Consider the following 12,011-nt stretch of genomic DNA (forward strand, 5'->3'; position numbering starts at 1 on the left):
GTTATGTTGCATTTGATTTATTCTACATAAATGGACTTAACATGGTATGCTACAAATAACATTTAAAAGTGTGAATTCCCTCAAGTGCAGGTAAAAGGGATTAGTCTAATTTGGTGTTTGTTGGTCAGCATAGACACAGTAGGCTAAAAGGCCTTTTCTATGCTGTATGAATCTCACTACTTTTCATGCACGTATGACACTTAAACAGCACATGAAATCTACTAAGTGAAGAAATTCAAATGTGAGTTGTTTCTGTCACTTTACTTATTTTCAAAATACTATTGGCTAAATTTCCTTTCGGTTTTTGAATCTTCTGTAATTTCAGAGTCCTTAGTAGTTTTATTAGGATTGTCAGTGTGAGAGGCATTTAATAGCAGTTGCAAGTTTCTTGGGTTTCCACCATCAATGTACTCTGGACAATTCAGACTAAGATTCATGATGCATAATTATTACCAGGATGACTTGGTATATGGAAAATGAGGTGTATCTGATATGGAAAAGACTGATTCTGAATTCAGATTTCTGCAGCGTCAAAATGCTTTTCAACACTTTTTTTTAACCTTGCCTTCAAATACGTAGACTTGCTCCTCAAAATGTCAGACTGCTGCCAGATAGTTGAATTCTCCGTCATTATAAGTTAGACAACAGTTATTGCAAGAGTTATCTCAATACATGTCAGGAGTGAAATCTTCTATTCTATGTAACAAACTCTACTTATGAACCTTACTTTCTTCCACTCAGTATATTGATTGTTTTCATATACTACATAAGAATACATTAACCCTCTTTGGTCCCAAATATCCATACCAATCATCATCATTTTAGTGAAAACAACTGTACCACAGATTGCATCCCTTCCATATACCTCTACCATCCAATAATAACAAAGAGTTATGTCAGTGTATCCTCTATTTCATTAGAGAACATGTCCTCTAATTTTCTTTTGTAATGCATGATCAATTTGTTTAAGTGTGCAGGAGTTTGTTCATATGCAACTTAAAGGGACCAACACGTAAGCTGCTTGCATAGGAATTTTGGGTTGCTGTGTGGCCACAGAGCTTAGAGGGAAAATTGGTGCCTTATGGCAATTTTATCCTGGCAGAGATATATTGATGTCTATACATTTGAACTATGCTCCTAAAAAACTTCACTTTTCCACCTTCCTTCCAATGCCATGGTGTTCTAAGGAGGAAGGTTAGAGACTTGACAGGCACTGCTACTTTAAGAGATGGCAGTATCAGGTGGATGGTCTCCTTTCAACTAGGTTATAGATTGATAATTCAGATGGCTGGTCTGATGTCAGCTACCAGAACTGAGACACAGCAGTTGACATGGTATATAAGCAATAATTCGCAGTGTGCTGCATTCGGTTCCCTATTGCCTCCTGCAATTCTGACATAAAGGTGGAGGCACCAATTGGTCTCTTTACACTTCTTGGTTATCTTACTAAAGATTCAAATTAAACTGCCACTTGCTCTATTGACTCCTATAAAGAAAACAATTTTTTATGATGTTACTGCAGAAATGATTATGCTTCATCTAATCATTAGAAACATAGAAAGCAGGAGAAGGAATAGGTCATTTAGCTCTGTTGTTCAATATGATCAAGGCTGATTATCCAACTCAGTACTTGTCCTTGCTTTCGCTCATATCCTTTGATCCTTTTACCCTAAGAACTATACCTAACCCCTTGAAAACATTCAATGTTTTGGTCTTAACTGCTTTTCTGTGGCATGGAATTCACAGGCTCACCACTCTCTGGGTTAAAAAATTTCTCATCTCAGGCCTCAATCGCCTATCCTGTATACTTAAACTGTGATTTAGATTTAGGCTTTGGCTCTGGAGTTGTTGCTCATTTTCAAATATTAACCAGATATACAGGTAACATGATCTCTGGGATGCGTGACTCTAAATCTATTGAGTCCTCTCCTTTCAAATAAAAAAGAATTGGTATCCAATCTTTGGGTTCACTCCTGCTCTGTGAATTACTGAGTGTCACATCCTCACTATTACTATCTAATTCCCCCTAGGTGAATGTCTCTAAGTTGATACTTGAAATAGAGGATGCAAATATCATAGACCATTGGAGTGAATTATGATAGAATAACATGGGCACATGGAATTGCTGCAATTGATGAATGATCTAATCATTGTTTTCTGTATATAATTACTGCGCATCCTGCTTCTGCGCTGAATCTGTGGGACAGGATGGCATAAGCTAAGAACGGGGAGTAATTGTCTCAGAGAAATCAAGAAGATGGAAAAAGGGGCCAGAAAGCTCTGACTATGTGCTACTTTGCATTGTGACAATTACTAACGCAGACAACGTTGTTAACATGGGAAGGCATGGTGGTTCAGTGGTTAGCACTGCTGCCTCACCGCACCAGAGACCTGGGTTCGAATACAGCCTCGTGCGACTGTCTGTCTGTGTTGAGTTTGCACATTCTTGCCGTGTCTGCATGGGTTTCCGCCGGGTGCTCCAGTTTCTTCCCACAGTCCAAAGATGTGCAGGTTAGGTGGACTGGCCATGCTAGGTGACATCCTCAGTGCTTGGGAGCCTCCTGTGAAGCGCTTCTGTGATCTTTCCTCCGGCATTTGTAGTGGTTTGAATCTGCCGCTTCCGGTTGTCAGTTCCAGCTGTCCGCTGCAGTGGTCGGTATATTGGGTCTAGGTCGATGTGCTTATTGATTGAATCTGTGGATGAGTGCCATGCTTCTAGGAATTCCCTGGCTGTTCTTTGTTTGGCTTGTCCTATAATAGTAGTGTTGTCCCAGTCGAATTCATGTTGCCTGTCATCTGCGTGTGTGGCTACTAAGGATAGCTGGTTGTGTCGTTTCGTGGCTAGTTGGTGTTCATGGATGCGGATCGTTAGCTGTCTTCCTGTTTGTCCTATGTAGTGTTTTGTGCAGTCCTTGCATGGGATTTTGTACACTACATTGGTTTTGCTCACACACGCAGATGACAAGCAACATGAATTTGACTGGGACAACACTACTATTATAGGACAAGCCAAACAGAGAACAGCCAGGGAATTCCTAGAGGCATGGCACTCATCCACAGATTCAATCAATAAGCACATCGACCTGGACCCAATATACCGGCCACTGCAGTGGACAGCTGGAACTGACAACCGGAAGCGGCAGATTCAAACCACTACAAATGCCGGAGGAAAGATCACAGAAGCACGTCACAGGAGGCTCCCAAGCACTGAGGATGTCACCTAGACAGGGGACGAAACATCTGTAACACAAATTCCCAGCTCGGCGAATAGAACCACAACAACGAGCACCCGAGCTACAAATCTTCTCCCAAACTTTGGCCATGCTAAATTACATATAGTGTTCAGGAATGTATGGGTTAGGTTTGTTAGCCATGCTGGGTTCCGGGGGTGGGTTTTGGAATTATCTTTGGAGGGTTGATGTGGACTTGTTAGGCCGAATGGCCTGTTTCCACATTGTGGGGATTCTATTAAAATAATACCTTCTTCCACAAGTGCTAAGTCCCAACGAGCCATATGAACTTGCCCTAGAAGGTGCCATATGGATGCTCCTTTTAGTGGCCTGCTTTATATGGGCATCAGGTGCTAATTTGACCTTCAAAGAGCTTAAGTAAATTAGGATAAAATTAGTATTTCTACTTAGTATTTCTAGAAGTGTGTTCCTCTTTAAGTACCCTCATCTTACCCAAGAAAGTCACCTCTTTCTCTCTTAACCCCATTTCCAATACTCTGCTGACTATTGAGCTTATCTTCCCAAATAAGCAGATGTCCTTGGTGGTTCTCACTCTTCAGGTGTTGTCCCTCTCATGTTGAAGTCTGTGGTCATCACTTCTCTTCTCAAAATGTGGGAGATTAGAAATGTAGTTTCTGCAGGTGGGGGAGGGGGTGTTGTAGGGGGAGGGGAAGGGGAACATTACACAAACGGTCGCGGGATTCTTGCAGCATACTTAAGGCTAAGATTTTAACAAATATAGAGGTTTTTGTTTAAGAAATAGTTTTAAACTAAGAAATAACTTTAAAGTGTTGGAGTTGACCACAAAAGAAGCAGCAGGGGCATTTCACAATAAAGCTTATAGTATGATAAGAGAAACTGGATAAAAGAACAAGCTGTAACAAACAAGGAACAAAGAATGCAGACATACAAGGACAGCAGGATGGCCAGATAAGAAAATAACTAGAAAAAAAAAGTGAGGTAATCAGCTTATGATAGGATGGGAAAAGGGAGGCGTGATTCCGCAACTTGCAAACTGAATAAGAATGCTAACATGCTTTGTTTTCCCGTGCATTTCTGCTTGATTGCAGAGGCGTCCGGTACTTGCAACGCTGTAATAAATTGTTCTTGTTTCCAAGGCTTTGTCTCAGGCTGATTTGTGAGTGAGTTCTGTTTCTCACAATTGGGGGCTCGTCCTGGATCCAAAACTCTGACCGCTCGACACTCTTGGGACGATGGGGGAGGTGCATCTCGCCGATTTCGGTGACCTCCAACTCCCTTGCTTGTTGTTCGTGGTTTGGGTGAGTACGGTCCGGACTGGGAGACCCTGGAAACAAGGCGGGCAGATGTGGCGGTTTCGGTCGGGCAACTCTTGTGCACAAGACCCAGGTAGGGTAAGGTCTTAAAGGATATATCCGGGCGACCGGGGGCAGTGATATTTGCCACGGGACGGGGCGCACCGAAACGACCAGGTAACTCTGTGCACAGACCAAGGTAAGAAAAGAGACCTTTAAGTATTGTCTTGGTGGTCGGGACGTACGGAAGTACGGGGAATTGGCGATATATAAAATAAAGCATATGTCAATGGAAAACACCCATGTCAGAAGGGCTAGTAGCTGAAGGGCTACTGAGGGTGCACTTCATAACTAACTTATGGCCAGACGTCCAGAAGAATATTCAAAAGCTAGAGGAGTCGTTGCGGGAAGCTCAAAGTGTCTGTGAGATATGGTGTCTCTGTGTGTGTGTGTGTGAGAGAGAGAGAGAGAGAAAGAGCTGTACAGCTAGTAGAAAGTTTAACCCTTTGTGATTCCGTTTGAATGCACATTTGTTTGTTGGTGATTGAATGTTTGTGCTTTGTTCCCTGGAGCTTGAGATCCGAGACTGTTTTGAATCTGATTTCTACTATGGAAATTTTAACATGATTTCTTTTAAGGTTAAGGATTTTACAGATTATGAAATAAAATGTTAACTCCTGTTCTTTGTACAGGTCATGACTGCCTTACTATCAGTTTCTAACTAATCTCTTTTATCCTTACATAAAAGTGTTACATGGAGAACACTTGAAGTCTCAAAATGCATATAATTGGTCAGATTAATCAGACGAGTAAGGTATCTAGTTAGGACCCTGAAGGGGGTGTGGAAGAAGGTGACACTGGACCTCGTTAAGATTACTTAAATTAGCAACAATGGGAGGCACGGGGAGTTGCCTGTGTAACGATCGATCTGTAAATAACGTTAAAGGGGAATATATTCCGCCCGACAGTCCTTTGGGGAAAATGTTGGGTAATTGGGAACACAACTCCGGACGTGGGAGAAAGTTAAGGCCACAATGATAAACTATTGTTGTTTTGTTTGGACTAGAGAAAGTATTAAGGCGCCTGGTATGTTTTTGGCCCAAATATGGGTCCGATGAGGATTGGCTGTGTCAAGATCTTAATATATATGTCAATCGAAAAGAACCGTACAGTCAAAAAGAGTCCGATTATGCGGCTTGTTGGATAGGGAGTGCGGGAGTAAAATTATGTCCCATGAATACGGAGGAATCAGGGAAAGAACAGAAAAAGAATGAACAAGGGAAGCCACAATGGGATCCCTTAACGTGTTTGCCGTCCCCATATACTACTCCCCGGATCGAGCCTACAGCTCCCGAAGTAGAACCGAGTCCAGACACAGAAAGGGGAACAGACCCTGAACTAAAAGATGCAGAACTTAGGGGGCTCAGAATCACTCAAGCCACCACACGTAAAGGAGGGGCAGAGATAATGGAAAATATAAAATTATGTCCCTTACGAGAGGTGCCAATTGGGGAAGGTACAATTGGATATGTAAACGCTCCCTTAACTAGAAGTGAAGTTAGGGTCTTTAAAAAGGAAATGAAAAGTTTAGTAAGGGATCCGGTTGGACTAGCCGAACAATTAGATCAATTCCTAGGGCCTAATTTATATACCTGGGGAGAACTGATGGCAATTTTAGGAACATTATTTTCAGGGGAAGGACAAGGTATGATTAGGACAGCGGCTTTATAGGAAAGGGAAAAGAAGCATTCAGTTGGGGAAGAAGGGGCCCCAGTAGAACAGAAATTCCCAAATGTTGACCCTCATTGGGAAAATAATGACAGAGAAGTTAGGGAGTCAATGCGGGATCTACGAGAAATGGTAATATTAGGAATTAAAGAGGCAGCACCTAGATCACAAAACTTTGTTAAGGCCTTTGAAGTACGACAAGAGAAGGATGAAACCCCTTCTGCATTTCTTAAAAGGCTCAAGGAGGCCATAAGGAAGTATTCTGGAATGGATCCCGATAATCCGATAGCACAGGGACTCTTAAAGGTCCAATTTGTAACTAAATCATGGCTGGACATACAAAAGAAATTACAGAAATTAAATGGGTGGAGTGAAAGACAGATGGAAGAACTGTTACGTGAGGCACAGAAAGTGTATGTGAAAAGGGAAGACGAGAAGTGGCAGCAGTAGAAGAAATAACAAAAAGGAGAATGGGATCAAGGGATAACAGGAAGGGTAGGGGAGGACAAGAAAGACAAAGGTCAGATACCCGGGAAAGGAGGCAACAGACAGGGTGTTACCATTGTGGGAAAGTGGGGCATTTTAAACGGGAATGCCCGGAATTAGCATGAGAAAGGGAAGCCATTTCCCTAATGACCTTAGATGAAGATTAGGGGAGTCAGGGGTTCCTTCCTCCTGAGACCCACCGGGAACCCTTGATAAATTTAAAGGTGGGACCTGAAGGGGAGGAGGCAGTATTTTTGGTGGACACGGGAGCGGCATGGTCATCCCTAAGTCTTAGACCTACTGGTGTTAAATTGACTAAGGAGTATCTTAAGGTTTTCGGAGTAAAAGGCGAAGAATTCTTGGTGCCTATTTTTGAACCAACCCTAATTAGAAGAAATTATGAGGAAGTAATAGGACAATTACTATATATTCCTGACATTGGAAGTAATCTATTAGGTAGGGATTTGATTATATTGCTGGACTTAAAAATTGGGGTGGAGGATAGTGCAGTAACTGTAACGATGGCTATGTTAACACCTAGTGAAGAAAAGCAAATCAGCCCTGACATGTGAGCAAAAGCGGATAACACAGGCATCTAAATATTACTCCGTTGGTGATTATGTTGACTCGAAAAGATGAGACGGTTCGGGTTAGACAATACCTATATCGTTGGAAGGCCGTAGAGGTCTGCAACCAGTTATAGATTCTTTGGTAAAAACTGGACTGTTAGAACCATGTATGTCGCCCTTTAATATCCCAATACTGCCCGTCCGCAAACCAGATGGAACCTATTGATTGGTGCAGGATCTTAGGGCATTGAACCGATTGGTTCGAACACGACACCTGGTGGTACCTAATCCATATACTTTGCTAGGCAAAATACCGTGTAACCACCACTGGTTTAGTGTAATAGATTGAAAAGATGCATTCTGGGCTTGTCCTCTGGCCCCACAAAGCCATGACATGTTTGCTTTTGAATGGGAAAACCCATACATTGGTAGAAAACAACAGTTCCGATGGACGGTACTTCCCCAGGGATTCACAGAATCACCTAATCTATTCGGGCAAGTACTGGAACAGGTCCTGGAACAATATAAAATGTCTCGGGGAACGTCATTGTTACAATGTGTGGACAATTTACTTGTATCAGGACTAAAGAGAGATAACGTGAGTTTAGCCACCAATAGACTGTTAAATTTCCTAGGGCAACATAGAGAAAGAGGTGAAATACTTAGGACACCTTATTAGTGAGGGCACTAGGCGCATTAACCCTGAGAGAATTAAAGGAATAGTAGAACTGCCCCTTCTGACCACCAAACGAGAATTACAGACGTTCTTGGGGCTGGTGGGCTATTGTAGATTATGGATAGAAGCATACGCCCAGAAAACGAAGGGGTTATATTACAAATTGACAGAATCTGAACATGAAAGACTGCACTGGACAGAAGAGGAAAAGGAAGGGTTACATGAGTTGAAACGTAGTCTAATACAAGCTCCGGTGTTGGCCCTTCCCTCCCTAGATAAACCATTCCACCTTTTTGTGACAGTAAATGATGGAGCAGCCTTAGGAGTGTTAACCCAGAAAGGAGGGGGAAAGAGACAGTCCATTGCCTTCCTGTCCAAGATCTTGGACCCTGTCTCGAGAGAATGGCCTGAATGTATACAGGCAGTAGCAGCCACTGCCATACTGGTAGAGGAAAGCCGTAAACTTACTTTTGGAGGGGCGCTAGTCGTTAGTACCCCCCATCAAGTTAGAACTATGTTAAACCAAAGGGCAGGGAGATGGTTGACAGACTCACGAATCTTAAAATACAAAGCCATCCTGATGGAGAGAGATGACTTTGTGTTAGCAACAGATACCTGTCTAAATCCAGCTACCTTCCCATGGAAGGGAGAACCTCTGGACAAACGAGAATTAGAACATGACTATCTGGATATCATTGAGTATCAAACCAAAGTTAGACAGGACCTAAAGGATGTCCCCTTACATGATGGGGACAGACTGTTTATAGACGGGTCATCAAGAGTAGTACAAGGAAAAAGACACAATGGATGTGCAGTAGTGGATGGTAACGAGAATCGAACGGTTGAGGCTGACCGGTTGCCGAACACATGGTCGGCCCAGACTTGTGAGTTGTATGCATTAAACCAAGCTTTAAAACAATTAGTGAACCGAGATGACACGATTTACACCGACTCTAAATATGTCTATGGGGTGGTACATACCTTCGGAAAAATATGGCAAGAATGTGGACTAATCACGGGGAAAGGAATTGATACATGAAGAGTTGATAGGACAAGTTTTGAAAAATTTGGAATTACCCCGGGAAATAGCTATAGTCCATGTACCTGGGCATCAGAAGGGGAACACTCTAGAAGCAAGAGGGAATAGGCTAGCAGACAAGGCAACCAAAGAGGCAGCTATGAGCCATACAGTAACAAAAATACGGGTTCTCACGCTCATAGTGGAGTCCCCTTCTGTGAACCTCGTGTACACGGAAGAAGAGGAAAAGGAATTCCAGGAAATAGGGGCCACTAAGACAACCCAAGGAAGATGGATCCTCCCGGATGGAAGGGAGTTATTAAGTAAACCAGTCATGAGAAACATCCTAACCATCTTGCACCAAGGCAGTCATTGGGGCTCCCAAGCTATGTGTGACATAGTGTTAAGGAAGTACGGATGTAAAGGGATATACACATTAGCCAAGCAGGTATGCGCAGGATGCCCGACTTGCCAAAAGACTAATAAGAAAGTAATGAGAGGGGGGCCAAGAGGTGGAAGAAACCCTGGGGTAAGACCTTTTCAAAGAATACAGGTAGATTACACAGAACCCCCAGTAGGGAAACAAAAGTACTTATTAGTCCTAATGGATCACCTAACTGGGTGGGTGGAGGCATTTCCAATGTCCTCAGCTACCTCGAAGGGAGTAGTGAAAAGTGTTTTAGAACATATAATTCCTCGATATGGAGTGGTGGAAAGTAAAGAATCAGACTAAGGTAGCCATTTTACCTCTAAGATCCTACAAGAAGTAATGGCAGGATTAGGAAGCTCTTGGGAATTCCACACTCCTTGGCACCCGCTTTCCTCTGACGGGTGGAACGAATGAATCAAACCTTAAAGAAGCAATTGTCTAAGCTAGTCCTAAAGACTCGATTACCATGGACAAAATGTTTACCTATCGCGTTACTACGCACTAGGATTGCGCCTAGACGTGATATAGGCCTCTCTCCTTATGAGATGATGTTTGGATTACCTTTCTTGGGTGGAAGAGGGGAATTACCAACCGTAGAGTTCAATGATAAGTTTTTAAAGAACTATATTGTGGTGCTCGGCTCTTTTTTGTCTGTCCTTAGCAAGAAGGGTCTGTTGACCCAGACACCTTCAGTTGAGTTCGCAGTACATTGGATACGACCAGGTGACTGGGTCCTGATAAAGACCTGGAAAGATACCAAACTGCACCCAAGCTGGGAGGGACCATTCCTAACCCTCCTGACTACTGAAACAGCCATCCGAACTGTTGAAAAAGGGTGGAGTCATTACACTCGTCGTCGCTCCTTCCCCTTCGGCAGAGTGGCAGGCTCATCCTACAGACAACCCTCTGAAAGTCAAGCTGAGCAAAAAGAATGGACTGAGATAAGAGACTATTAAGTATTGGTTAAAAAAACTGAATCCCAAAACAATTGTTAAGTGTTGCATGGACTCACTCCTTCCTGGCATACAAAGGGTTAGGGAATAGACAGAGAGGGTTGTGAGCTGAAATGAGTGGTCAGCTTTATATTGTCACAATAACATTGGCGCTAGCTGTCAAGGTGGGTGGGAAAAATCATTTTACCACTTTATGTCAGAATTATGCTAAACTAAAGGGGCATACCGACTGTTGGGTATGTGCGGAGATCCCACACCATGGGGAATCTGGAATTCCTCTCACGGTAATACCACTTACCAAAGAAGAAGTGTACGATGTACAACAATTTGACTCGGGCTCAAATGATACAACTTGGAGATTTGAAAGGGGTAATTATAACTTTGCGGGGTGGTTCCCTCGACCAGCCCCGAAAACTCTGGATGCTTTCGATGGCCTTAGAGTTTCCCCACCAAAAGGAGCAGTAAATACCACTTGTTTCTGTAATCAGAATGATACCGCACCCTTCCAATTAGGAAAATCATCTTGTGTCTACATCAGCCAAGCCACTGCCATGACCATTCCCCGAATATTAAACGGAGCATATTGGGTATGTGGCCTGAAGGCCTATGCATTTATTCCCGGGGAAAAATACATTCGCGTGACCGAATGCATGCATGTTATGATGTTGATCAAACTGCCTCAAAGCCAGAAATGTTGGAGTGGCTGCTGCTACCTTGCCTATATAATTCCCCATTTGAGGCTGTTAAAGAGAGCCCCAAAAATACCTCGGAATAAACAGGGAGGAAGGCGAGTAATCCGGAAAGTAACCGAAGGAGATCGCCTCCTCTGGACTTTGATACCTATGTATGGGACCGCTCGAGCAGGAGTAGAAATACAAAAGTTAGCGGCTTCCCTGGAAGAGTTGGCCAACAATAATGCTGATGCTTTGGCCGAAACCCAATCCCAAGTAGCAGCCATAACGACCGAAATGATTGCCACTAGGCTAACGACTCTTCAGAACAGGACGGCTCTAGATTATATTCTGGCAGAGAAAGGTAGTACCTGTGCACTAATTGGGGAAGGTGGTTAGTCAATCTGGCTATCTATGGATTATTGATATTAGTGGGTCTGGTGGTAGGGTTCAATGTCCTAAAATGGGTAATGAGCCGACTGATGACATCCCTTGGGGAAGGAACCCAAATACATCATCACATGCTTTTATACCGTGTATAAGATTGTGAACCTCATCGCCAAAAGGTGTAAGAGGGCAGAACATAAGAAAATGAATTAAAGGGGACTTAATAAGTTCAGAAACAACAGTTAGAGAAAAAGAAAAAGGGGGAATTGTGGGAGATTAGAAATGTAGTTTCTGCAGGTGGGGGAAGAGGGTGTAGTGGGGGGAGGGGAAGGGGAACATTACACAAACGGTCACGGGATTCTTGCAGCATACTTAAGGCTAAGATTTTAACGAATATAGAGGTTTTTGTTTAAGAAATAGTTTTAAACTAAGAAATAACTTTAAAGTGTTGTAGTTGACCACAAAAGAAGCAGCAGGGGCATTTCACAATAAAGCTTATAGTATGATAAGAGAAACTGGATAAAAGAACAAGCTGTAACAAACAAGGAACAAAGAATGCAGACATACAAGGACAGCAGGATGGCCAGAT

General features: G+C 42.9%; 1 protein-coding gene across 1 annotated transcript; it reads left to right on the forward strand.

Moving 5' to 3' along the window:
- Positions 1-10,477: 10,477 nt before the first annotated feature.
- Positions 10,478-11,434, forward strand: LOC148148569 (uncharacterized). The gene has a single exon (XM_087992318.1). It carries the CDS (start codon positions 10,478-10,480, stop codon positions 11,432-11,434), a length of 957 nt encoding a protein of 318 aa, XP_087848444.1.
- Positions 11,435-12,011: the final 577 nt, after the last annotated feature.

Source organism: Chiloscyllium plagiosum, unplaced genomic scaffold (assembly GCF_037043375.1).
Source record: "Chiloscyllium plagiosum isolate Xiang-an unplaced genomic scaffold, Cpla_swu_hap1 HiC_scaffold_12, whole genome shotgun sequence".
Lineage (NCBI taxonomy): Eukaryota > Metazoa > Chordata > Chondrichthyes > Orectolobiformes > Hemiscylliidae > Chiloscyllium > Chiloscyllium plagiosum.